Consider the following 27456-nt stretch of genomic DNA (forward strand, 5'->3'; position numbering starts at 1 on the left):
GTCATCTTATTTTACTCATTTCATTTTTCACAGGTAGTTTGATTTTTCTGCCTGTTCTGTCTTAAACAGTTCATGTGAATAAGGATTGATTCATTATTTACATTATTTTATATTTCATATATTTTTATTTTATTTCCTTCTTATTTTTTATGCTGCTTTTATTTAGCTTTTATATATGTAAATCGCCTTATGTTGCTATCGTGCATGAAATGTGCTCTACAAATAAACCTGCCTTGCCTCACACTTAAACCTGGCAATGTGAACGTAGCCTTTCATATGTGGTCCTAGATCGGGTACGTATCCGATTTGTGGCCATGTGACCTTAATGTGACGCTCAGATCGGAATTCATGCCTTTTTCCACTGCGCCTGCGCCATCATTCAGCGTTACCATGGCAGCAGCGCCGAACAGAAGTTAAAGCCTGTAAACGGTGGAAAAGCAGCTCGTCTCACCTTTTTCTCCTTCGTCTCGCTCTAATAATGAAGCTGAGAGCTGATCAGAGTTAATTATCTTCTCAGTGAAGCTCGTTCTGCTCGTTAGTTTGTTGCTGATGATGAACGTGATTCATTCACGTGACGTTACTGAGTAGGATGAGCTCATGAGAGTCATTTCAGGACGCTGGTTCGTCACATTAATGACAGATTTGAGTCACTTACCTAAATGAGTGTGAACCATCGAGTCAGAGAGATCGGATTTGAGCAACAAATCGGATTTGAGCAACGAGGCTGGTAATGTGAATGTAGCTTAAATAACACACCCACACACACCTCTGTGTTTTTATAGTTAGCATGTTGCTTGTTGCAGCTTTTGCGCTCTGCCACAAGCAAGATGAGCTGTTCTGCCGCCAGCTTGACACACATTTGTTTGGGTTGCAACCACGACAGCAGAGCTCTGATCGGTCAGCTTGATTTAACGCAGCCGCACAATGCAGAAAATCCAGCAGGCTCATCACACAGCATCGCAGTCCGTCAGTTTTGGACTAGATGTGAAAGACGGCGCTGCGATTGCGTTGAGCACGTGAAGGCAGCATGATGGTGCCTGCTGGTATGATGCCTGGAGAGTCTTTGTCTCCAACTACAAGCAACCCTGGGAAAGAAGCAGAGCCGCATGTTGCAGCGCAGCGCCAGCCTGAATCTCCACAGGCGCTGACGTGAGCGCAGCAGGTCATGCGTGCACAGACGAGGCACGCTGCCCATATGTGTAGCCCAAACTCTACCTAAACCCCTTCACACCCATCTGTTAGAAGGAGAAAACAGCCTCTCTCGCCACCCAGAGCCTGTCAGGCACCAGAGTCTAATCCAACGGCCAAGCAGAACAAGCTCAGCACAAACTGACGTCTCCACTAGTTTCTGTAGTTTGTACTGCACTCTTAAAAAAAGATGGTGCTTCAAGGGTTCTTTAGTAAAGAAAATGGTTCTACATAGAACCATGAACACTCCAAGAACCTTTTCCACGATTTCATCATGAATTGGTTCTTCAGACTGACGGAAAATGTGCATAAATGTGCTATACATGGTTCTATATAGAAGTCTTTTGAAAATGGTTCTACACCGATCAGGCCTCCTTGTTTCTACGCTCATTGTCCATTTTATCAGCTCCACTTACTATATAGGTGCACTTTGTAGTTCTACAGTTACAGACTGTAGTCCATCTGTTTCTCTGATACTTTGTTAGTGTTGGTGTGTTAGTGTGTGTTGTGCTGGTACGAGTGGATCAGACACAGCAGTGCTGCTGGAGTTTTTAAACACTGTGTCCACTCACTGTCCACTCTATTAGACACTCCTACCTTGTCAGTCCACCTTGTAGGTGTAAAGTCAGAGACAATAGCTCATCTGCTGCTGCACAGTTTGTGTTGGTCATCCTCTAGTCCTTCATCAGTGGTCACAGGACGCTGCCCACAGGACGCTGTTGGCTGGATGTTTTTGGTTGGTGGACTATTCTCAGTCCAGCAGTGACACTGAGGTGTTTAAAAACTCCAGCAGCACTGCTGTGTCTGATCCACTCAGACCAGCACAACACACACTAACACACCACCACCACATCAGTGTTACTGCAGTGCTGAGAATGATCCACCACCCAAATAGTACCTGCTCTGTGAGGGTCCATGGGGGTCCTGACCACTGAAGAACAGGGTGAAAGGGGGCTAACAAAGTATCAGAGAAACAGATGGACTACAGTCTGTAACTGTAGAACTACAAAGTGCACCTATATAGTAAGTGGAGCTGATAAAATGGACAATGAACGTAGAAATAAGGAGGTGGTCAGAATGTTATGCCTGATCGGTGTATGTTTATATTTATTTTTAAATTTTAATTGCTTTAGCTAAATATTGCATTACTAAATGATATCATTGTTCTTAACGGTCACGTTTTTTAAACTTGAATAAACAGCAGAAAGTGCCAGTTTGGCCCAATAAAGAGCAAATAATGATGTTTATGTTGCAAGTTTGGCTAATAAAAAATAGCCAATTGATCGGTGCATCCCTGGACAGTAATTATCAGGGTTTTTATTGGTGCTATTTTTGTTGATATTAATAAAACTACAAATTGCCAGTATCAACCAACCGATTTATCGGGCTCCAGTCCAAACAGTTAAACACGCAAATAATTAGCTTAAAGGAATAAGCTGTGCATTACAGTGATTTTACCACGGTTAACATGTGTTGTGAGGCACGGCACGAAGCAGAGTACAACACTGTAACGCATGGTCTACAGTGGCTCAATGCTTTTATTAAACTGTGACAAAATGCAGCATGATAAAATACACAAATAATTAAATTATTTATTTTTTAAAACAGTGGGTAGGGTTCCCAGTGCTTGGGTTTGGAGTGGAGCGGTTTTTGAGCTCTGGTTCATCTCTCTACACCTGATGAATGATTTGTAAAAAATATCTAATTAAATTGTGATTTTTCTGCATTATTTTTTTTAAAAATTAAGGTTATTTTTGTCCACTTTTTCTGGCTTGAGGCTTGAACCCTGCCATTTACTGCCTGTTAGTTGTTGTACTGTCATGTACATGTTTGGCTACTTCTGATTTGTCTAACTGATCTACAGGCAGGTGACAAGCTCAATGTTATTAGGTTACATTAATGTTGAAAAACATAGGCTTTGATTAAAATTGCAGCCCTTGCAGTTTGAAAACTGCACTCTTTCAAATAGCATTTCATTCGATTTCAGCATAAAAGTGATCGATCTTTAAGTCCTTGTTGACTGGGCATTTAAATTTATTTTAACAGATGCAATAAGCAATTCTTATGAAAAGCAGTGCTGGTCATGACCAGTAGGCTTGGGTTGCTAAGCAACATAACTATTCTTAGTGTATCTAAATCATCCATGACTCTGTGGTTGTTAATAATTTGTTGCATTTATAAAAAAGCCATCTACTGAGTGACTCAACCAATCAGGTTTTAGAACTGTTCTGTAATATTTGCTCTAGGATTTATGGACAAATTCCTCGATCTCAATAATCAGCTGCCTTACTGACCACGCTGACATCTCTGGACACGTGTGAAGCAACAGAAGACACGCATGCTCATGAATGTGAGGCACGTGTCTTGACGAACTCACTCACCCACTTACCTGTTCCTGAACAAGTGTGAATCCTCGTGTGTATCTGTGAGTGAGGTGGGCTGTATTTACCTGGGGGGTACCCTGGACTGCCCGTCTGGTAGAGGCTGGGCGTGTACGCTGGAGCGGCGGTGGGATAACCTCCTGGGTAACCTGGGGACACACAGAGGGAAGAAAGTGAAGTACTAGAGGAAACGAAGCCGTGTTTCAGAAATCACAGGAGTGAACTGAAGGGCAACGTGGGATTATACAGGTTTTAAAAAGCTGGTGACTAATGCACTTGACTCATTTGCGTCTGATGTACTAATGTAAATCTCCCACGGTAATTGAAAGATGTGAACAAAAAAAGGAGAGAAAGAGAGACAGACCAAGAGATGAATGTAAAAGAATGTACTTATAAGTATATGTATATATAAGTATATACAGCATATAGGTGCTGTTGGAAAAACCCTCTATTTTTGCGGTTTTTCATTTTTTGACATAATTTGAAAATGCCTGTTGCTCTTTACATTGTGTGTAAATTTCATGATGAATGGACCAAAAGAAATGACTCAAAATGACTTGGAAAAAAGTCTGGTTCCATTGATTTACATTAAAAGTAAAGTAGGTTTTTTCTTTCTCCTGTAAAGTTACTATTTTGGAGATAAATATATACATATAAAAATAAATATTATTTTGATCAGACAGCAGTGTGTGTGTATATATATATATATATATATATATATATATATATATATATATATATATATATAAATATATATATATATACACACACACGCACTGATAGATAGATACATAGATAGATGGATACAGAAAGAGAGGGAGGTTAGTAACTGAACAGGACGAGCACAGATGGTGTTCATTACCACTGGTCTGTCTTAATAAGACACAGTCGAATGAGTGCAAACCCACTCTCTCTCTCTCTCTCTCTCTCTCTCTCTCTCTCTCTCTTTCTCTTTCTCTCTCTCTTTCTCTCTCTCTCTCTTTCTTTCTCTCTCTGCCATACTGAGGAGAGGAGAGCCGTCAGACACGCAGCAACACACACATACGCACTCCAGCAGAACCAGCAGGTGGACTGACTCAAACTCATCAGCTGCTGAGCGCTCACAGACATGCTGACCACACTGGACACTCGGGGTGTTAAACTGCATCAGTGCGTCGTGATAAATAGATCTGAAGGCGCTGATTCAACTGCACTGATTTTGGAAGGATAGAGTCAATTATAAACAACATACTGAAAGAAAACATTTCTTCAGATTTTCCACTATATCATCAGCATTCCACACCAAACCCAGAGGACACGTGTCGGTTCACTGGTGGTCTTGGATATTAAATAAAATGATTACTATTGATTACTACTTTCAGAATTATTACTTTGTAGTAAGGCAACCTTAGCGTTTATGCTGCCAGAGAACCCACATTTTTGCTCATATTTTGAGCAAATACATTCACACTCCACTGAGAAAAACTGAAGCTTAGTCTGATTCTGCGTCTGATTCTACGTAGACGTTGGTGAGTGCATGTGTGCAGAACAGTGCAGAGCATCATTTCATAGCCAGATCTGTTAAATGGCAAACAAGGCAGCTAAATAGCCAAATCAGTGTGACATAATGATCAAAAAATACCATTTAATTGTTAACCATGGTTACTATAATGCTTCCAGCTCCCTCTTGAGCAGGTAAAGTACAACTAAAACTGTAAATTTAGTTGTTTTATGTTTGGGTTATTTGTTGTTTTTGGATGTAAAAGCATCCTTACAGAGTGAATGCTGCTTTATTAACCCCTCAAATGAAATGTATTCATGATTATAGGACAAATATTAACTACACAAAGTTGTGAAGTTATTGACCTGGGAAGATCTTAGTCAAATAAGTCTCAATACTGGTACAAATCCTACTGTAGCAGTTGGAATTTCCTGTGGGAAATTAGTCGTCTCTAGTCTTTAGATCCCATTAGGAAACCAGCAGATGCATCTATAATCAGTATCAGAGCACCTGTTAAACCATTAGAGTCCTTTACAACAGGGGTGCCCATACTTCTATGGCTTGAGATCTACTTTTTCCAGTGGACAGGTCATCGTGATCTACCTTTAAAAAAAAAAAATCATCCTTTTTTACAAGCTTTGAAGCTTTTTAACACACTTCAGTGTCCTGTATTAATATTCAGCATCACAGGGCAAACGACTGAAACATCACACTAACCTTATTCTGATGATTTGCACTGAATGGTATCAGCTGGTTTGTGTAGTCTGGACAACCTTTTCTTCCTGAGTTACTTTTAACTGGAAATTTGTCGTCCTAGTTTCTGTGTGTACTTTGAAAATGCCTCCCGACGTTCCCCTTCTTTAGACGTGCGCTACTTGGCAAATCAAGCAGATTCATTTGGAGGCTGACACTGTCAAACTATAGTCCTCCTCCTGCTCTGTGTGGAGGAGCTAAGTTTCGGTTTCTTTGTGCAGGTCTCGCACTCGTCCTCTGAAAGAGTCCGTGAGTGTGTTTACACGCACTCAATAATCCGATCATAATCGGATTTCCGCAGTTATCCGATTATTCAAATGATCATGTAAACACCATACTCCGATCTAGAAATCCGATTAAGAAATCTGACAAAGAGAGCTGGATTTTAGCTCAGTAATCAGATTCTCAGTGCATGTGACTCTTACTCTGATTTCTTTCAGATTTCTGAGTCTGCGCATGCGCGACAACAGACGGTGGATGTCACCAGATGACAGCTAAACACTTTTAGAGCGGCACTGAAACCAAACATGAAATAAAGGAGTTAAATATTCTTCATCGTCCAGATGATGTACGTTCATATTTTCAGGTAAAGTGGGTCGATGTTTTTTTTTTTTAAAAAGCCACGGTATGAATTTTGAGTTTGTTGTTACGTTTACATCACGTCTTCTTCTGTGAGTTTATTTGCTGGTTGTACAGCAGAAATCTGATTACTGTCTGACTCATGTAGACCTGGAGTTTCCCCATTATCTGATTACTCAAGAGCATGTAAACGTGTTGATCAGATTACTGACAAAATCTGACTCTCTGCAGTTATTGGATAATTAAGTGCATGTCAACACACTCAGTGTCACAACAACTGGCTACTGATGAATGAAAACTTTCTAGATTGCTAGAGAGGCAAATACACAGCAGTGCTTTAGGCGGGCTGTGGCGTAGCTACGGTAACAAGCAGTAAATTAAAGAGACAGTGGCCACATTTTACGTCAATCACGTTGACCTGTCCGCCACCAAAAGCAGTAAAGTTATAGCCTGTTTCAACCAATGTACACTGTGTGATCGACTGGTAGATCGTGATCGATGTATTGGGCACCCCTGGTTTACACTGTGATACCAACCCAACAGGAAAACATAGAATACCCATTGAGACTACTGGACACCATCAGAAACCAGCAGAAACCTTTAATAGGTGTTAGCCGGGCAGTGCTACCTCTGTTACCCACCCGGAAATAAGTGCTTTGCTGTTGTGACATGAAGCTGATTTGTCCTATTGCAGATGGTGTCTGTAAACAGACTGTCGGCGTCTCTCTCACCTGTGTAGGCCATGTTTTTGGGGTTTCCGTATGGAGTCCCAGGCTGAACGGGACTGTAGACCGGATTCATGGTGGAAGACAGTCTGCTCTTACTGAGAGAAAAGAGAAAGAGAGAAAGAAGAAGAAGGAACAGGTTATTTCACGATTTGTGTAGTAAGCTGGTTAAAGATGGATGGGCTGCATGGGTGATCTTTAGACTGGCAGAATTCACAGAGCGTAAGAGATCTCAAGCAAAGCACTTCATTAAAAATGCACTGTAAGGTCAGGCTGTACGATAAATAGTACGAGTTTCTACCATAAACACATCGTTTGAACGGCAATGACAGAACAGATCGGAAAACCTCATACACACAGAGCCCAGAGAGACGTCAGTACGTCACCAGCACAAACCGTCAGAAGCCTGATGAGGGGATTGAACGCTGCTCTCGACGAGTGGCTTAACCATTAGGCTAAACAGTCATTTACAAAGCACACAAATGCTCAGCTCAAACTCATCCCCATCCAGGATTGTTCCCACAACCAGTAATGTGTTTTGAGTGTGTGAGGCAATAATTTCTACTGTCAAAACAAACATATTGTCGCTGTCTAAAGAACATGTAGAAAAATAAAAATGGACAAAAATGGTACATCATTTGAACTCGGCAGTTCCACTTTACATTGTGAAAAAAATTCATGACGGTTGGACAAATAGAAACGCCCCAAAATCAATTAGAATAAATCTCTTTATATTAACTTACATAAAAAGTTAGGGGCATTTTTGCCCTCTCCTGTAAAGTTACCATTTTGTAGATACTAGTTTTTCTTTGGACGGCGACGATATGTAATAACAAAACAAAAATAAAATTAAAGAAAAATATCTATTTGTTCCTGTGTGCTTAAAAAACTATAAATATATGTTTGTTTTTGGAGGCTTTACTGAAAAAGCTGTTTCTCAGCCCTTTGGTGCAGAAAAAATGTGCCTGCAGTTCTGACGTAAGAAGCTGTTTGTACTTCATGCCTTTTCATTTTGCACAATACTGAATGGTATGTTTTTAATTTTGTATTTTGCTATTTGCCTAAAGGAGTGGTTAGTCAGATTTCTGTTTACACATCCAAAAACCATCTGTACTTGCATCACATCCAGTCAAAGGCACACTACTTTTTTATAGTCATTTACTGCTGCATTTCATCATTGTGATAACTCAGGGGACGGCAACCCAAATGTTAAGGAGAGCCATTTCGTGTTAATGTGTTGGTATAGGCTAACAAATTTAAGCAGTCTTTCTTCGCTCTGCTTTAAGCTTTAGCCCAGCTGTATCCACTTTTCTCACATCTCAGACAGGAAACTTTTCCAGTTTCTTGTAAAATGTCTCTCAACGTTTGATTATTTACGAGGCTGAAGACAGTTTCTCATTCTCCAGCTTCTTGTTAGAATTTTCCCATTCCACCTTAAATGGTGCCTGAGGCAGAATGTAACTGCTGCACCATTTAAGGTGGAACAGGAAAATTCAAACAAGAAGTTGGTGAATGAGAAACTGACTTCAGCTTAGCAACTTTTAGTGTTTGTCAGTTTCTCCTTGCAGATTAAACATATCAGGAAACCAGCTGGAGTGATTATAAACGCAAATAAGTCCATTTGTCTCCAAATTATCAATGTTCATCTTAAATCTCTCTCTTTGCTGTTTCATTAGCTACTAGCTAGGTGAGATTAACAGTTCTACATTAACTCCAGCGTTTAAGACCATTTATTGTTAAAACTGTTTTAGAACGATCATCAGAGCTTTATTTTACTGTGAAAGACTGCACAATCAAACAGTGCAACAATTCAAGAATAACATTTCACAACATACAATAGCAACAAACTTTTGCTTTTCATCATCTACGGTACATAATATCATTAAAATATTCAGAGAATCTGGACTGGTAACCTGTCCAGGGTGAATCCTGCCTTCCGCCCAATGACAGCTGGGATAGGCTCCAGCACCCCTCCCCACCAAACGACCCAGAAGGATAAGCGGTTTAGATGATGATGATTCAATGAATCTGGAGAAATCTCTGTATGTAAGGGACAAGGCCAAAAACCAGTATACGCTGGCTGTGATCTTTGGGCCCTCAGACAGCACTGCATTAAAAACAGACATGATTCTCTAGTGGAAATCACTGCATGGGCTCAGAAACACTTCTGAAAACCACTGTCTGTGAAAACAGTTCATCACTGCATCCATAAATGCAAGTAAAAACTCTTAAATGCAAAGAAGAAACTATATATAAACAGGATCCAGGAATGCTGCCACCTTCTCTGGGCCTGAGATAATTCAAAATAGACTGAGGGGAAGTGGAAAAGTGTCCTGCGGTCCAAAGAATCGACATTTGAAATTCTTTTTGGAAATCATGGACACTGTGTCCTTCAGACTAAAGACCACTCAGCTTGTTATCAGTGCACAGTTCAAAAGCCAGTATTCATGATGGTATAGGGGGGCATTAGAGCACATGGCATGGGTGACGTGCACATCTGTGAAGGGACCATTAATGCTGAACGATATATACAGGTTTTGGCAACATATGCTGCCATCCACACGACACCTGTTTCAGGGAAGGCCTTGATTATTTCAGCAAGACGATGTAAAACCACATTCTGCATGTATTACAACAGCATGGCTCCGTATTAAAAGAGTCCGGGCACTAAACTGGCCTGCCTGCAGTCCAGACCTGTCACCACTGATAACATTTGCTACATTGAAAAGTATGACAAAGGAGACCCTGAACTGATGAGCAGCTGAAATCCTGTATCAAACAAGAACAGGAAAACATTTCACTTTCTAAACTACAGCAGTGTCTCCTCAGTTCCCAAACTGAGATTGCTGTTAATAGAAGAGGTGATGAAACACAGTGGTAAACTGTCCCCGTCCCAACTGTTTTGGAATGTGTTGTTGGAATCTAATTCAAAATGGGCAAATATTTTTCAAAAAAACAAAATTTCTCAGTTTCAATATTTAATTTTTTGTTGTTTTTGTAACATTTTCAATGAAATATAGGGTTTAAATGATTAGCATATCGTTGAATTTTGTTTTATTTACATTTTGCACAGCATCCCAACTTTTTTGGGAATGGGGTTGTACTTAGGATAAAGTATTTTCATTAACTTCCACTGAAGGATTTTGCTTTTCTTGAAAAGTTATCTATGGGTATCTATATATAAGACGTTTAACCCTAAACCTAATCTCAAGATCAGGAACCAAAAAGAAATGGTTCTGCTCTTTCAGTTTCAAAAGGTGAAACTACAAAGTCAGGATATTTTGCTGGTTCTGTAGGTTAGAACTGTTTTTCACAGGTTCTACTACAAAGTCAGGGTTTTTTTCCGGTTCTGTACATTAGAACTGTTTTTCACAGGTTCTACTTCAAAGTCAGGGGTATTTTATTGGTTCTGTAGGTTAGAACTGTTTTTCACAGGTTCTACTACAAAGCCAGGGGTATTTTATTGGTTCTGTAGGTTAGAACTGTTTTTCACAGGTTCTACTACAAAGTCAGGGGTATTTTATTGGTTCTGTAGGTTAGAACTGTTTTTTACAGGTTCTACTACAAAGTCAGGGGTATTTTATTGGTTCTGTAGGTTAGAACTGTTTTTCACAGGTTCTACTACAAAGCCAGGGGTATTTTATTGGTTCTGTAGGTTAGAACTGTTTTTCACAGGTTCTACTACAAAGCCAGGGGTATTTTATTGGTTCTGTAGGTTAGAACTGTTTTTCACAGGTTCTACTACAAAGTCAGGGTTTTTTTCCGGTTCTGTACATTAGAACTGTTTTTCACAGGTTCTACTACAAAGCCAGGGGTATTTTATTGGTTCTGTAGGGTAGAACTGTTTTTCTCTGGTTCTACTACCTAATCAGGAGTATTTTATTGGTTCTGCAGATTAGAACCGTTTTTCACAGGTTCTACTACAAAGTCAGGGGTATTTTATTGGTTCTGTACGTTAGAACTGTTTTTCACAAGTTCTATTATAAAATTAGGAGTATTTTGTTGGTTCTGAATGTTAGAATTGTATTTTACGGGTTCCGGAGGTTCTAATGCAGTACACATTATTTGGCTTTTAGGTAGTTATATCAGCAAATACTAGAAAACAACTGGAAAAAATCAGGAATATTAAACACACATTATTTTCAAGAACAGAATATCTGGGTCAACACACACACACACACACACACACACACACACACACATTCTCTCTCTCACTCTCACACTCTCACTCTCACACTCTCACTCTCACTCTCACTCTCACTCTCACTCTCACACTCACACTCACACTCACACTCACACTCTCTCACTCTCTCACTCTGCAGGTGAATGTATGCACTAGACTGACCTCTTTAAGTGGCTGCTGTCTGTCTGGTAGAGAAAACTGTATTTGTCAGTGGGGGGTCCGCCTGCCATTCTCAAGGAAGGAAAGGGAAATGAAGGAGGGAGGAGGAGGAATGGATATGCAAATCTGAAAAATGAAACAAATAAAAGAAACAAAAGAAAAAAAAAAGAAAACAAAAAGGAGAGCAAGGTCATGATCAAGAGAAGCACCATCGAGCACAGCACAGCAAAATAAAACATACACGAAGCAAGACGGCAAAGCAGAGCAGCAGCACAAACTGAGGGGTTAGAGAGAGAGAGAGACAGAGAGAGAGAGACACAGAGAGAGAGAGAGAGAGACAGAGAGAGAGAGACACAGAGAGAGAGAGAGAGAGACAGAGAGAGAGAGACACAGAGAGAGAGAGAGAGAGACAGGGAGAGAGAGAGAGAGAGAGAGAGAGAGAGAGAGAGAGAGAGAGAGAGACAGAGAGAGAGAGAGAGAGAGAGAGAGAGAGACACAGAGAGAGAGAGAGAGACAGAGAGAGAGAGAGAGAGAGAGAGAGAGAGAGAGAGATCTATCCATGCTCCGTCCGCAAATGTGTTCTTCAGGTCTTCAGCTTGGTTGCTAGGTAGTTTTACAAAATGGTGGTCAAAAATTTCTTTCAGCCTATTGAGAAACTGACAGACTCAGTTTATATCACAATACCTACATTTAGAGTCGGTTATTCATTCAGCCTAATGAGAAACTGTAGAACAGACTCAGTTTATATCACAATACCTACATTTAGAGACAATGTTCTGTAAGTCTTGTCTAACCTAGCTTGATATAAAAGAACACGTTTGTGGGCGGAGCCTGGACAGGTCAATCACACACTGACAGTTTACAGAATTTGTGGACATGAAGCAGCAGCGGGAACACACACACACACACACACACACACACACACACACACACACAGAGACAGCTACAGACAACTTCTGCAAAATTATCATGATAGACTATATTTGTGTTCTTTTCTGTTATGAAGAACCACAAGTGAGCCGCACTTTTTTTTTCCTGTTGGTAATATAATTACCTACTGGCATCAAAGTTAATGCTATAATAACGTGTAACCACTTTATTTGACATTATAAAATGTAGAGTCAAACCCTCGTGATGTTAGTGTAAATAATCTTTGACTCTAATGCTGTTTGCATGGACCACCAAGCGTACTGATGAAGAACTCATTTTTTGTTTAAACTGAGGAGCTGACGACTTATGTTCTTAACTAGAACCAGGCTGGTCAGCTAGCTAACAGGCTAAAAGAGCCAACAGCCTAAACAACTCCATCATTAATATCACAGGCTTGAATTAAAGTCCTTACAGTATGATTTACTGTAAAACTGCAGTATAAAAGTCTAAAAATGTCACTTGAATGTCTCACACACTTCAAATGTCCATGTCTCAGTCAGAAGTCGTGTCAAACCCAGGCTGAATCCCAAACGGATCCGTACTCCCTAAATAGTGTTCTAGCTATGAAAGTTTAGAGATTCTAGCCTCTACAGCCAAACAGTCCATCATGTATCGAGTGTGGACGTTTCTAAATCCCAAATGACTGTTTTTTAGCTGTATTTTGCTCTGTTGGGCTGCAGGATCCAGTATTTAAACCCCTACGTAGTGCACTATGTAGGGAGCAGGGAGCCATTTGAGATTGAGCCCCAGTGTGAGAAGAGGGCGCCGCTGGATTGGTGCTAAATAAGACTCGTGGTGGTAATTTGGTGACCAAAAAGTGCTTATAAAGCGAAAGTTTTTGCATCAAACAGTGCTGTGCTATCATATGTTCATTGTTATACGACAAAAAGTTAAAGGTTCATGAAATGACCACAATATATAGCGATGGGCGACCAAATTGTCTCAGCATCCAGCGATCCATGGCTGCTTGGCAATGATACCAACTCTAAAGGAGCTACATTTCTTGGCGGAATACTTGTTTATGTCAATCATTATTAATAATAACTTTGTTTCGTGCCTAAGAACACCCTTCCCGTGCTAAAATCACAGTAATGCATGGCCTCTTGTAGCTCACTGCTTTATTATAGCGCCACTAATTATTCATGTGTTTTCCTAGTCTGACCCTTCAACCCATCCATAGTTGTGTTAATGCGAGGAACACAATGTTATTAAACAGTATGATCCTCGCATGAACATAAATATATCGTTGTATTTCATTCTGTTATAAAGAACCATATGTAGAATGCAATTATATGTAATAAATTACCCAAAAGAAAGCGATTAATCATGATTAAATCATTTTAATTGTTTGGGAGTCTTATAATTAACACATAATTACCATCTGAGCTAACTTCTGACATGACTGAATCATTTCTAACGCTAACTGTGTTCTACACAGATGGGATGCCACACTGTTAACATCCAGTGGTTCTCTGAGTTCGATTGGAAACCAAAATGCTGCCAAAGTGCTATCCCGTCTTCTGGACAAGCTTGTCCATTTCACTGTCTTCTGGACAGTAGACCTCACGTATCAGAGTTTAATTATGTGTAGTCAAGCGGTCTTTATAGAACTGTTTTACTAAAGAACCCCTGAAGAACCATGTTTAATGGTGAATGTTATAATCATTTGTGTGTGAAGTTAATTAGTTGGTGATGCTCTGTTTGTGTAGCTGATAATTCAGTGTTATCGTTATTGTTTACATTGTTAATTAACCACTGATTAGAATGACTGTACAAACGGAATCAGCCCAAGACTAGAGTGTGAGTGTGAGTGTATGTGTGTGTGTGTGTGTGCATGCTCCTTTAACAAGAAAGTGTGTGTGACTCCCTACTGTGTGTGTGTGCACCTTTAACATGCAGGTGTGTGTAACTCTGTATTGTGTGTGTGTGTGTGCGTGTGTGTGTGTGTGTGGTGTGTGTATGCACCTTTAACAAACAAGTGTGTGTATCTCTGTACTGTGTGTGTGTGTGCATGGTCCTTTAACACGCAAATGTTTTTAATTCGTTTTTTTGTGTGTGTGTGTGTTTATACATGCACCTTTAACACACAAGTGTGTAACTCTATTGTGTGTGTGTGTGTGTTTGTGTGCATGCATGGTCCTTTAACACACAAATGTTTTTAATTCTGTATTGTGTGTGTGTGTGTGTGTGTGTGTATGCACCTTTAACACCTAAGTGTGTAACTCTATTGCGTGTGTGTGCATGTGCCTTTAACATGCGAGTGTGTGTAACTCTAGATTGTGTGTATGTGTGTGGCTGTTGTGTGTAACTGTACTGTGTGTGGTGTGTATGTGTGTGTGTGTGTGTGTGGTGTGTATGTGTGTGTGGTGTGTATGTGTGTGTGTGTGTGTGTGTGTGTATGTGTGTGTGTGTGGCTGTTGTGTAGAATCATTAATCAGACTGACAGAATGACCTTGTCCCACTAATGCAGAATGAAGGTGTTCTTCATATAAAACGCTACACCTCTCTCTCTCTCTCTCTCTCTCCCTCCTCTTTTTTCTCTTTACCTGCTCCATCTTTCTCTTTTTCTCTCTTCTCTCTCTCTCTCTCTCTCTCTCTCTCTCTCTATTTCTCTCTCTCTGTCTCTTCTCACTCTCATTTCTCTTTCTTTTGGTCATATCTTTCAATCACCTTTTTCCTTTTCCGTCCTTCCTCTCTCCTTTTCTTTCTTTCTCGCTCCTTTTCTCTATCTCTCCCTCTCTTTTTTCTGCTTCCCTTACCAGCTCGTTCCTTTCTCTCCCCTTGCCCAGTCCATCGCTCTCTTTCTCGCTATCATTTTCTCTTTTTTTTCTCTCTCCCTCACTCCCTTTTTCTGCTTCCTCTCCCCTTTCTCGCTCTCTGCTTTTCTCTTTCTTTCTATCTTTCTACTGCAGATAGAGGGAGAAAGGAGTGAGAGAAAGAGAAAGATTAATGGAAGCTTCTGCTCCACCAATTAGCTCTGTGCTAACTGAATATCCAAATCATCACATATTAATCGCGACCCGTGTGGAGTTGTTCAGTAAACTCTAACAGACTGGATTACGTGGCTTTTATGATGAAACGTTTCCATAAACATGGGCAGAATTCAGGCTTCTGGGTGGCTGCTGCAGTTTCTAGCTATGCTAATGCACAGCGAGTCATACAGCGGCAGAAACCGCATAATCGAGTCTATTAAAGATGAGATAATGCAATAATATAATATGATAATAATCAACTACATTTAGGCCCAATCCCATTTCACCCCTCACCCCCCCACTCAGCTCTAAGCCTGCCGTTTTGCGCATTCATATCTAGGGGTAGGGTGTCCAGACTCTATCTTGTTGAGATAGAGGGGTAGGGCGAAGCGTTAGGGCTACATGACCCTCCAAACAGAGGATTTTTTTTTAAGAGGCACTCCAAACAGAGTGTTGTAAGAAAAAAGAAAAATAAATGTATGTGTTGTTTTATCTTAATGTTGTTTCAATGTATTAAGGCCCTTTTCCTCATAACAAGCACAAAAAACCCTAGTAGTATGCTGATGTGTCGGTAGCTAAATTTCCCGTTCCACCTTAAAAGGCATCTTAGGCATCAGAACTGCTGCTCCATTTAAGGTGGAACAGTGAAATTCAAGCAAGAAGCTGGTGAATATCTGACTTCAGCTTCATATCACTGAAGAATTAGAGGTGGGTGATAATAAATAATTGCCCCCCTCTTTGAAGGCATATGATTCCCTAAATGTAACTAAAGCCCAGCAGTGAGGAGCTGAACTTTACCCTCCTCTGCTGTCACTGCAGACTGGCAGGGTCGCCTACAGAGCAGCGCTGGTAGCTGTTAATGAAGTGATGCTCTGTTTATTCGAGGGTCTCATTTCAGAGGGAAGATTTCAACCACTACCCCATGTATTCAGTTCCAAGGGGAAAGGTGACACTCGAAACAAGGGGTAGGGGTAAAAATAAGAAATGGGATTGGGCCTTAGGGTCAGAGGACAAATTGCGTGAACTGGATTTTTTTGCCAGTGCTTTAACCTTCAGAAGCACTGTGTCCACTCAGACGACGTGTTAACAATTTCATTATCAGCGGCTCAATATTTGCTTTTCTATTCTTGCACGTTAATTTTTACCCTGTTAGCACGAAGCAGTCGGCCTGTGAAAGAGAAACAGCCTCACACATACAATACTAGCGCCTATACACCGATCTGGCATAACATTATGACCTTGTTTCTACGCTCACTGTCCATTTTATCAGCTCCACTTACTATATAGGTGCACTTTGTAGTTCTACAGTTACAGACTGTAGTCCATCTGTTTCTCTGATACTTTGTTAGCCCCCTTTTACCCTGTTCTTCAGTGGTCAGGACCCCCATGGACCCTCACAGAGCAGGTACTATTTGGGTGGTGGATCATTCTCAGCACTGCAGTAACACTGACGTGGTGGTGGCGTGTTAGTGTGTGTTGTGCTGGTACGAGTGGATCAGACACAGCAGTGCTACTGGAGTTTTTAAACACTGTGTCCACTCACTGTCCACTCTATTAGACACTCCTACCTTGTCAGTCCACCTTGTAGATGTAAAGTCAGAGACGATAGCTCATCTGCTGCTGCACAGTCTGTGTTGGTCATCCTCTAGTCCTTCATCAGTGGTCACAGGATGCTGCCCACAGGACGCTGTTGGCTGGATATTTTTGGTTGGTGGACTATTCTTAGTCCAGCAGTGACACTGAGGTGTTTAAAAACTCCAGCACCCAAATAGTACCTGCTCTGTGAGGGTCCATGGGGGTCCTGACCACTGAAGAACAGGGTAAAAGGGGGCTAACAAAGTATCAGAGAAACAGATGGACTACAGTCTGTAACTGTAGAACTACAAAGTGCACCTATATAGTAAGTGGAGCTGATTAAATGGACAATGAGTGTAGAAACAAGGAGGTGGTCAGAATGTTATGCCTGATCGGTGTACTTATACCACACTCTCTATTGTGGGTTCTCACTCCTCTCCTGAGGGATGCCCAGCTGGTCCACATGTTCTGCTGTGTTCTGTTTCCTAACACACCTGAGGCAGGTAAATCAGCAGTGGCTCAGGTGCGTTCAGCACCGAAACAGAATAGAACTGTGGCTCCCTGAGGAGCGAACAGAGAACAGCTGTTCTAAACGAACCAGTGTAAACAAATCTGAGCCTGTACACCTGCAGTATATATTGCCACATGCTGTCCAGCTCTTCTCCATACAGGACTCATGTTATGATATTTTCAGGCTCAATAAGACTTTCGATTTCTGTGGTCAAGGTTTGATTTTCAATATTTTACACATTAAAATGTTCTTTTTCTACAGAGCTTTGATAATATACTACACTGGTCGGTGTGGCTCAGATGAATCGGCGGCTTTTCCTCTCGAAATGGGACCCTCAAATAAGAAGAGCGTCACTTCATTAACAGCTACCAGCGCTGCTCTGTAGGCGACCCTGCCAGTCTGCAGTGACAGCAGAGGAGGGTAAAGTTCAGCTCCTCACTGCTGGGCTTTAGTTACATTTAGGGAATCATACGCCTTCAAAGAGGGGGGCAATTATTTATTATCAACCACCCCTAATTCTTCAGTGATATGAAGCTGAAGTCAGATATTCGCCAGCTTCTTTTCCCATTTCATGGAAGCGGTATGTAACTGCTGCACCATTTAAGGTGGAACGGGTAATTTAGCTAGATAGCTACTGAGACATCAGCGTACTGCTAGGGATTTTTATGCTTGTTATGAAGAAAAGGACCATAATACACTGCCATGTAGCCCTAACACTTCGCCCTGCCCCTCTATCTCAACAAGAATCTGGGACACCCTACTCCTAGACATGAACGCACAAAACAGAGGGGTAGGGCTAAGTGGCAGGGGTGAGGAGTGAAATGGGACTGGGCCTTAGTCATTACATTGGGCCTCATTCACCAACTATTCTTTCTTCTTAAAACCCCCTTCTGCAGTATTTAAATTCTGATAATAATGTTTTCTAATTTTGGGATTTGTTTTTAGGTAAGAACAGAATCTACACACACTCAGGAGCACGAAGGTGAGAACAGTTCTGCGCTTTAAGAACACAAAATGAATCTGACGTAGACTTTTTCTTTCTCAAGAAACATTTAAGAACAAACTTAGGAAGATATTGGTGAATGAAGCCCGATGTCCTTTCTAGTGCCCTTGCTCCCTTTCTCCCTTTGTGCTCCCTTCCCACTTTTATCAGTGCCCTTACTCCCTTTCTCCCTTTGTGCTCCCTTCCCACTTCATCAGTGCCCTTGCTCCCTTTCTCCCTTGGGAGTACTCTCCCTGACCTTCTAGTGCCCTTGCTCTATTTCTAGTGTCCTCGTTTCCTTTCTAGCACCCTTGCTCCCTTTCTAAAGCCCTTACTCTCCTTCTAGTGTCCTCTCTCCTTTTCCCCTTGCTCTAAGTTCCCTGACTCTTTCAAGTACCCTTGGTTTCTTTCTTGCACCCTCCCTCCCTTTCTAGTGTTCTTGTACCCTTTGAAGTTCATTTCCTTGTTTTCTAGTACCCTCCCCCTGTTTTTAGCGCATTTGTTCCCTTTGCTGTACCCTCCCTCATATTCTAGCACTATATCTCCTTTTATAGTACCCTCGTTTTCTTATTTGTGTCCTTGCTCCCTTGCTAGAGCCTTTGCTACCTTCCTAGCACGCTTGCTTCCTTTCTAAGGCCCTTACTCTCATTCTAGTGCCCTAGTACTTCCTTTCTTGCACCTTCCCTCCCTTTCCAGTCTTCTTGTTCTTGCTGTACCGTCCCTCATATTCTAGCACTCTTTCCTTTCGTAGTACCCTCGTTTCCTTATGTGTCCTTGCTCCCTTTCTAGTGAGCTTGCTCCCCTTCTAAGGCCCTTACTCTCCTTCTACTGTCCTCTCTCCTTTAGCCCTTTCTCCTAATTCCCTCACTCTTTCTAGTACCCTTGCTTCCTTTCTGGCACCTTCCCTCCCTTTCTAGTGTTCTTGTTCTCTTTCTAGTACCCTTCCCCCTGTTTTCAGCTCATTTGCTCTCTTTGCTGTACCCTTTGTTTCCTCGCTTCCTATCTAGTGCCTTCGCTACCTTTCTAGAGCATTTTTGTCTCTTTTTAACTCCCCGATTCTCGTTCTGGTGCACTCCCTCCATCCCTTTAGTGCCATTCTTCTCCCTCTGGCTGGGGAGATGGCTGCCTGCGCCTCACACTGCAGCATGACGTGAGCTTAATGCATGCAGGAGGTCACACTGTGAACAGCAACGCTGCTGATGCTAACTTAATGCATGTGCGTGGGTATGTGAGAGAGAGAGAGAGAGAGAGAGAGATATTATATCACAGATGGCTTCCTTTCTCTTATCACTCCCACCTCTCTCTCTCTCTCTCTCTATCTCTCTCCCTCCTCAGCAACTATCCCTCTTCCTCCCTCCTCCTTCTCTCCTCTCTCGTTTCCTCCCTCTCCATCGCTCCAGCTCCCTCCATCCCTCCTTCCACTAAATCAATAATCGTCTTTCTCTCTTCCTCTCTCTCTCTCTTCCTCCACTCCTTTTACATTTTAATCGCCTCTGTCCGCCTCCTCCTTTACCAGTGGCTATGAATAACTCTCCCCCCTTCTCTCTCTCTGCCTCTCTCACTCTCTTTCTCTCTCTCTCGCTCCTGCTTTTTTTAATCGAGGTGAACGTGTTGGTGTGGCACCGAACGTTGCTGCAGTGCCCTTGAGGCTGCGTCTCTTCTCCATCTTCTCTCTCTCTGTTTTTCTTCATTTTTTCTCTCTCTTTCCTGCTAGCATGTTTCCCCCTCCCTCTTTCTCTCTCTTTCCCTTATTTCTCCTTCTTTTTTACCCACATTTTTCCTTCTTTCTATCTTCTCCTTTTCCCTCTCTCCCTCACACCTTTGCTCTTTTTCTTTATTAGTTTACCTTTTCTCGCCCTTTTCCCTTCTCTAAGTTCTTCATTCTTTCTCTTTTCTCTCTCTCACGCTTACTTTCACACTCTCATATTTCTCCCTCTGTCTTGCTCTTTTTTCCTTCTCTCTCCTTTCTCCATCTTTTTCACTCTCTCATATTCTCACTCTCATTTCTCTCTTGCTCTTTGTTGTTTTTCTCTCTCCCTCATTTCTTCTTCTTACTTTGCTCTCTTTATACTCACCGTCTTCTCTTCTCCTTTTCTTGCTTTCATTTCTCCCTATCCCTCATTCTCTTTTCTTTTACTCTCTTGCTTTTTGTCTTGCTCTCTCTCTCTCAGCTCTCCTTCTCTATCCTGCTCTTTACCTTTCCTTTTCTTTCTCATTCTTTTTTTGCTTTTCTGCTTTCGTTTTCTTCCCTTTTTCTTTCTCTCACTCTGTCTTGTGTTGTCTTTCTCTCTTTTGCTTCTCTCCCTTTTTCTTTCTCTCATTTCTCCCTTTTTCTTTCTCTCGTTTCTCCCTTGCTCTCTCTTTTGCTTTTCTTGCTTTCTTTCTCACTCCTTTCTCCCTTTTTCTCTCACTCTTTTCTCCCTTTTTCTTTCTTACTCTTCTCTCCCTATTTCTTTCTCACTGTTATCTCCCTTGCTCTTTCTCTCATTTCTCCCTTGCTTTCACCTTTACCTCATTCTCTTTTTCCTCACTTTTCCATCTTTTTCTTCCTTCTTCCCTTTTTCTTTCTCTCACTCTCTCTTGCATTGTCTTTCTCTCTCTCTTTTCTCTCTCTTTCTCTTCCTCTCTTAAACCCATTAACAGTGTTGCATGTGTTTGTCTTTCATTTTAACCGTAAACAGTAGAAGGTAAACTTTACTACATTGTCCCTTTTGACTGGCAGTGCATGTATATCTTTATGCTTTTCACAGTGAAGGAGAGTCACTCTCTCTCTCTCTCTCTCTCTCTCTCTCTCTCTCTCTCTCTCTCTCTCTGAAGGAATGCTGTGGTTATGCTGCAGTTATGTAATCAGGTTCTCGTTCTGTACGAGCCGCTGAGAGGTGCCGTTGCTTACTGCTCATTATCTTTTGCCTCGGAGCGTCGAAAATGAACAGAAAAAGAAAAAAGCTGATAATCCCAGCAGAGCCGAGTGTTACGACACCGAGCGGGCGAACGTTACGCCTGCTGCCGTTTAAAATAGAGCGTTTGTAGGAACACTTGGATAATATTATTATCCACCAGCTATATACATAGAATCAGATCCAATAACAGCAGGCAGTCAAATAAAGAGTGTAAACAACAGTGATTCGCCTGAAGGAGAAGAAAAGGTCAGTGGTAACTACCAGTTTAACATAAACAAATATGACGGAAATAGTGGGTGAAAATTAACTATACATACTAGAACAGTCATTAAGTTCAAGTTAATCATGTTTCAGCTTCAGGAAAAAAGCCTAAGACATATCGCTGCTGTCGGGACAAAACCTTGTATCTCCATTTTTGTCGTTCTTTCAGTTTTTGACATAATTTGAAAATGCTTGTTGCTCTTTACATTGTGTGTAAATTTCGTGATTAATGGACCAAAAGAAACGACCCAAAATGACTTGGAAAATAGTCTGGTTCCATTGACTTACATTAAAATTAAAGCAGTTTTTTTCCTTCTCCTGTAAAGTTACCATTTTGGAGATACAAGGTTTTCTTCCCACAACAGTGATATTTAAGAGAATATAACACAGCAGCCTCAGCAACTTAATACAACACCAGACGCTTCCGTATTTACTGTGTCCACTCTTTGCTTTCATTCCAGCGTCCATTCTTTCCAGGAGACTCACTTTCAGTTCCTCAAAGAATCTGCAGACACACCTCATATTGCCCATCCCTAGTAAAAATGACCATTAAATACGTTAAGTTATTAGTTTTGCAGTGTCAAAAAGCAGGAAACAGAACATTACAAAGACAAAATGGTTTATTCAGCTTCCGTTCTTTTCAGGAGACTCACTTTCAGTTCCTCAAAGAATCTGCAGACACACCTCCAAAGTTCAGTCTTAGAAGCTGGTTGATCATTTTCTGAAGTAATCAAACACATTCAGTGGTGTTGAGCTCTGGACTCTGGGGTGGTCAGTCCATCGTTCAGCTTCTTTGTTTGATGTGTCCGTCTCCTTTTCTCAGTGAGGTTCTTCTCGACAGCTACACATCCTTTCAGACCCACAGCGCTGAGTCGTCTTCTCACAGTGGAAGGATGGACAGAAGCACCTGTGGATGTTTTCAGATCTGACGCAGCTTGATTTGGTAAATATTTCCTTTCTCAGGGCAGCGCCTCTGTCTCTGTGTGCGCACGGTGCTGTTGGAGCTGCTGTGCTTTGGTCTGTGACGGGTTTGAGGGAACTCTGGATGAGAGCAGAGATGTGTTGGCCTCGGGGCTCCACGCTCACGCTCACTGTAGTCTGAGTGTTTGAACTGATTTTGCTCCGAGCAGAAAGAGTCGGTGCAGCCTGAGCATACGAGAGGAGGAAGAGGATACCGGCCTCTCACGATCATGAAATTTATATGGCAATAAATCGTCAGCTAAGTAACTCCAGTTAACAACCTAATTGCCTTTTCTTGTTCACTGCATGCAACTAATCAAGCAAATGCCTGAAATGGCCAAACTGGCTGATCTGGCTTCTTAACCATGTTCACTCCAGTAGGCCTGTCAGAATGATGCATTACACTGCTGTGCTCGCACACACACTCACACAGATGTCGCAGTAACACAGAATCATACGGAGAATCATTCTGCAAGCATTAAAACACAGCTAACAAACTTCACTCGTGGTGCCCTCTAATGCGTTATAGCACCAAGAAAAAGTTTTCTTAAGTTACAGTTCTATTTGAACTAAATTTAGATGACCATACGGTCATTCCAAGCACCACTGTTAAAAAATCTAGGCGTCATCTTCGAATCCAGTCTCTCCTTTGATCCACACGTTTGCAACATCGTTAGAACCGCATTCTTCCACTTGTGTAACATCGCTAAACTGTGTAATATCTAGCCCTGAACGATGCGGAAAAGCTGGTGCATGCATTTAGAACCTCCAGGCTGGACAACTGTAACACCATTTTAGCTGGATGCTCCAACACCTTACTAAATAAGCTCCAGCTGGTCCAGAATGCAGCTGCTAGAGTCCTTACAAGGACCAAAAAGTTTGACCATATATCCCCAGTCCTGTCGTCATTACACTGGCCACCTGTTAAATCTGGTGTAGGGTATAAGATCCTTTTTTTAACGTATAAATCGTTAAATGGCCCCACAGTACCTAAGTGAATTAGTTCAGTCATACGAACCCACAATACGCACCGCTCAAAAAATAACGGCCTGATGGTTCCTAGAATTAGAAAACCCACAGCAAGGGGGTCGAACATTTTCCTAGGTAGCCCCAAAATTGTGGAATCATTGTCCGACCTCTGTCCGGGACTCAGACACACTCTCTACGTTTAAAACTAGACTCAACACTTTTCTGTCTGCACAAGCGTTTTGCTAATATCAGATGTTGCACTATTACTCTCTAATATCTCTCCATAAATGGACCTGTCCTGTTAATCAATATTTCTCTCTCTCTCTCTCTCTCTCAGCCCCTGAGCAACGTTTGCCAGCGAATCACCACATGGGAGCCACCAGAGCTGCTAGAGTCACCGCCAGAGTTTCAACCACTTTTGACGTTCAAAATGACTCAAATTTTTAAGGCAGACTAACTTTAAAACCCGATTTTTTTTACTGTGAAGTGGGGTCTGAAAGATGAATCGTCTTTATATCAAAATCGCAAGTTCACAACTAACTCTATAAAAAAGCAGATAATCTGGTCTTCTTGGCCAAAAAACAGGCCCAGAAATGAATTTATAGAAAATAATTGCATTTAATCGCAATTCCATGTTTTCCCCAAAACTGTTCAGCCATACTGTGAAGTGTTCATGAGATTCATGATGTGCTGCACTGAATTTACACTGAGTAAATCCTAAGGCCTCATTTTGCTTGTGACCGCAAAATCTACTGACTGTGGAAAACTATCAGTAAAGTAATTATGATGATCTCAAATAATTGTGATTAACTGTCATAACTGTGACAGGCTGAGATGTATAGGACACCATAGGACAGTTGACTGTGTACCGTTTACATGAAATTCAAATTTAACCTATGTAATATTCATCCATCCATCATCTAAACCGCTTATCCTTCTGGGTCGCGGTGGGGTGCTGGAGCCTATCCCAGCTGTCATTGGGCGGAAGGCAGGATACACCCTGGACAGGTCGCCAGTCCATCGCAGGGCAGACAGACAGACATACACACTCACTCACACTTAGGGGCAATTCAGCATGTCCAGTCAGCCTGACTGCACGTTTTTGGACTGTGGGAGGAAACCGGAGTACCCGGAGGAAACCCACGCAGACACGGGGAGAACAGGCAAACTCCACACAGAAAGGACCCTGGAATCTAACCCAGGCCCTTTTTGCTGTGAGGCGACAGCGCTACCCACTGCACCACTGTGTCGCCTAATATGCAATATTGTGTATTATTATTAGTATTATTATTATTATTAAAATTAACAATAATAATAATAATAATAATAATAATTGCAATATATATATATATATATATATATATATATATATATATATATATATATATATATATAATACTACTACAATATAACTGCATAATAATACATTCACAATAAAACAATACAGGGCATTCGGTGGTGCTAGTGAGTTGGGTGCTGACCTCTCCTTGAACAAACCCAATTAAACACTGAATAATCCCCTAAAGAACTGTAATTAAATGGTATCACTGTGAGGTCAGACCTGTGCAGCCGTGTGTATAACAACAAATAATCATTCATTCGTGAATAACACTGTGATCATTCATACGTGTACAGAAGTGTAATCATAACTGACGAGTTCTTTCGCTGATGAATCTGACCTCTTTATGGTCACTCTGTTAGAGTGGAAATGGGAGTAGAGTTCACCCAGAGGTCACAGCTGGGTTCCAGAGTGGGTGTGCCGGTGTGTGTGTGTATGAATCAGTGTTGTAACCTCACTGTGACACATAGTCACATAACATAGTCCTTTATGTTACACTGTATACTGTCAACATAAATATATGAACATATGTACAGAACTTTCCAAAACTGGAGTTTAAAAAAAAACAGAGAAAATGAGGCTCCTAACAACCACCTGGAAGACCTGGTCGACACCAAAACTGCCCCCATCAGATAAACAGCACTGAAAGCTTTCATCTCTGAGAGAGAGGAGAAAATCAAGCTGCTTCAGATCTGAAAACATCCACAGGTGTTTCTGTCCATCCTTCCACTGTGAGAAGACGACTCAGCGCTGTGGGTCTGAAAGGATGTGTAGCTGTCAAGAAGAACCTCACTGAGAAAAGGAGACGGACACATCAAACAAAGAAGCTGAACGATGGACTGACCACCCCAGAGTCCAGACCTCAACACCACTGAATGTGTTTGATTACTTCAGAAAATGATCAACCAGCTTCTAAGACTGAACTTTGGAGGTGTGTCTGCAGATTCTTTGAGGAACTGAAAGTGAGTCTCCTGAAAAGAACGGAAGCTGAATAAACCATTTTCTCTTTGTAATGTTCTGTTTCCTGCTTTTTGACACTGCAAAACTAATAACTTGTATTTAATGGTCATTTTTACTAGGGATGGGCAATATGACAATATCATTATTGTGATAAATGACATGCCAATATGCTTTTCTGAGCGTATCGTGGATAGAGTTAGTGCTTAAACACTGATCAGCTACGTTTCATTACAAAGTGAGAATAAACAGGCCTGTTTAATTTGATCTAGTGCAGTGCAGCTTGTAAAACATCAGTCATTGTAGTTGTTATTTATGGTTATTATTATTATTATTACAATAGTATGTTTCATATGCAGCTCTAAAGGTTCTGTTTTGTCTGTTCCAACTTCTTTTTTCAGTCTGAACAGTTCAGATATTTTTGTATTGATTAAATCTCAGGAAAAAGGAGTTTCAAGCTGCATATCGTGTGTTGTGAAAATGTCTAAGTATTATAATACAGTATTTTGCCGTATCACCCACCCCTGCTTTTTACTGTAAATGAAATAAATTAAAGGGTGGTCTCTTACTTGATAGTGAATATTGCTGAACCCACAACTTCCCAGTTATGGGGCGTTTTCTTTGGTTGCTCTCAGTCAGAGGCTGGTAATTCCAGATTGACTGTATCCGTTATAAGAGGGGAAACTGTGTACGTTTAATTTCTTTGGTGAAGGAGACCCCCCGCCTGTCCACCACGCTGGACAGCGTAAACACAGACACTCACAGTCGTGGCCAGACTGGACCGTCCTCTCGCTGTTCTCTGGCACACGGAGCCGGTTCTCATCTTCACCTTCATTACACACCTCACTCTCACCTCACTCATTAGAGTGTGAGACAGTCGCTCAGCAGGCGTTCATCATACACTCACTGATCGGCTCGCCGTGCCTTAAACCTTCTTTAATTCATCACTCGTTCATTTTACATCAGCTTCACTGAGACTTATAGCCCCTGTTAACACACCACCTCTCTCTCTCTCTCTCTCTCTCCTTTCTCATTCATCTCCTTCTTTCTAACTTTTTCTGTCCTCTATTTCTATCTCCCTCTTTCCTCTTTCTCCTTCATATTTCTCTTTTTTCTCTTTCTACATTCTCTCTCTCTCTCTCTCTATTTCTATCTGCTCTTCTCCATTTTTCTCTTTGCCCCCCTCTTTCTCTCTCTCTGTCTTCTTTCTCATTCATCTCCTTTTTTCTAACTCTTTTTCTTTTATCTATTCTATCTCCCTTTTCTTCTTTCTGCCCCTCTTCATCCTTCCCCCTTTCTTCTTCTTATTTCTCTTTCGACATTCTCTCTCTCTCTCTCTGTGCTCTCACCCTGTGAACGATGCATATATAGAGTAGCTCCTGTGTCTTTGAGAGGAGGGAGAGAGAGAGAGAGAGAGAGAGAGAGAGACAGAGAGAGAGAGAGAGAGAGAGACAGAGAGAGAGAGAGAGAGAGAGAGGGCAAAAAGATAGAGAGATCTGAATTATTTATGATGACGAGATGAGTTTAAAGAGATGCTCTGTGTGAGATGGAGCACAACTGCACCCTGTGTGTGTGTGTGTGTGTGTGTGTGTATGTGTGTGTGTGTGTGGGTGTGTGTGTGTGTGTGTGTGTGTGTGTGTGTTCGTGCTGTG

The 27456-nt window shown here is 41.5% G+C and overlaps 1 protein-coding gene across 3 annotated transcripts in view; it reads right to left on the bottom strand.

Annotated features, from left to right (window-relative positions):
• fam168a (family with sequence similarity 168 member A) overlaps positions 1-27456 on the bottom strand; it is a 59432-nt gene that overhangs the window by 12578 nt on the left and 19398 nt on the right. For 2 of the 3 annotated variants that reach the window (XM_036585020.1, XM_036585023.1), the window contains exons 2-4: positions 11452-11574; positions 7113-7204; positions 3638-3718 (exon numbers count right to left, since the gene is read on the bottom strand). In XM_036585020.1, the coding sequence (XP_036440913.1) occupies positions 3638-3718; positions 7113-7204; positions 11452-11519 (241 nt within the window). In that variant the 5' untranslated portion in view covers positions 11520-11574. The remainder of the gene's footprint in view (positions 1-3637; positions 3719-7112; positions 7205-11451; positions 11575-27456) is intronic. The other variant, XM_036585021.1, reaches the window with a different exon arrangement.

This window comes from Colossoma macropomum, unplaced genomic scaffold, assembly GCF_904425465.1.
Source record: "Colossoma macropomum unplaced genomic scaffold, Colossoma_macropomum, whole genome shotgun sequence".
NCBI lineage: Eukaryota > Metazoa > Chordata > Actinopteri > Characiformes > Serrasalmidae > Colossoma > Colossoma macropomum.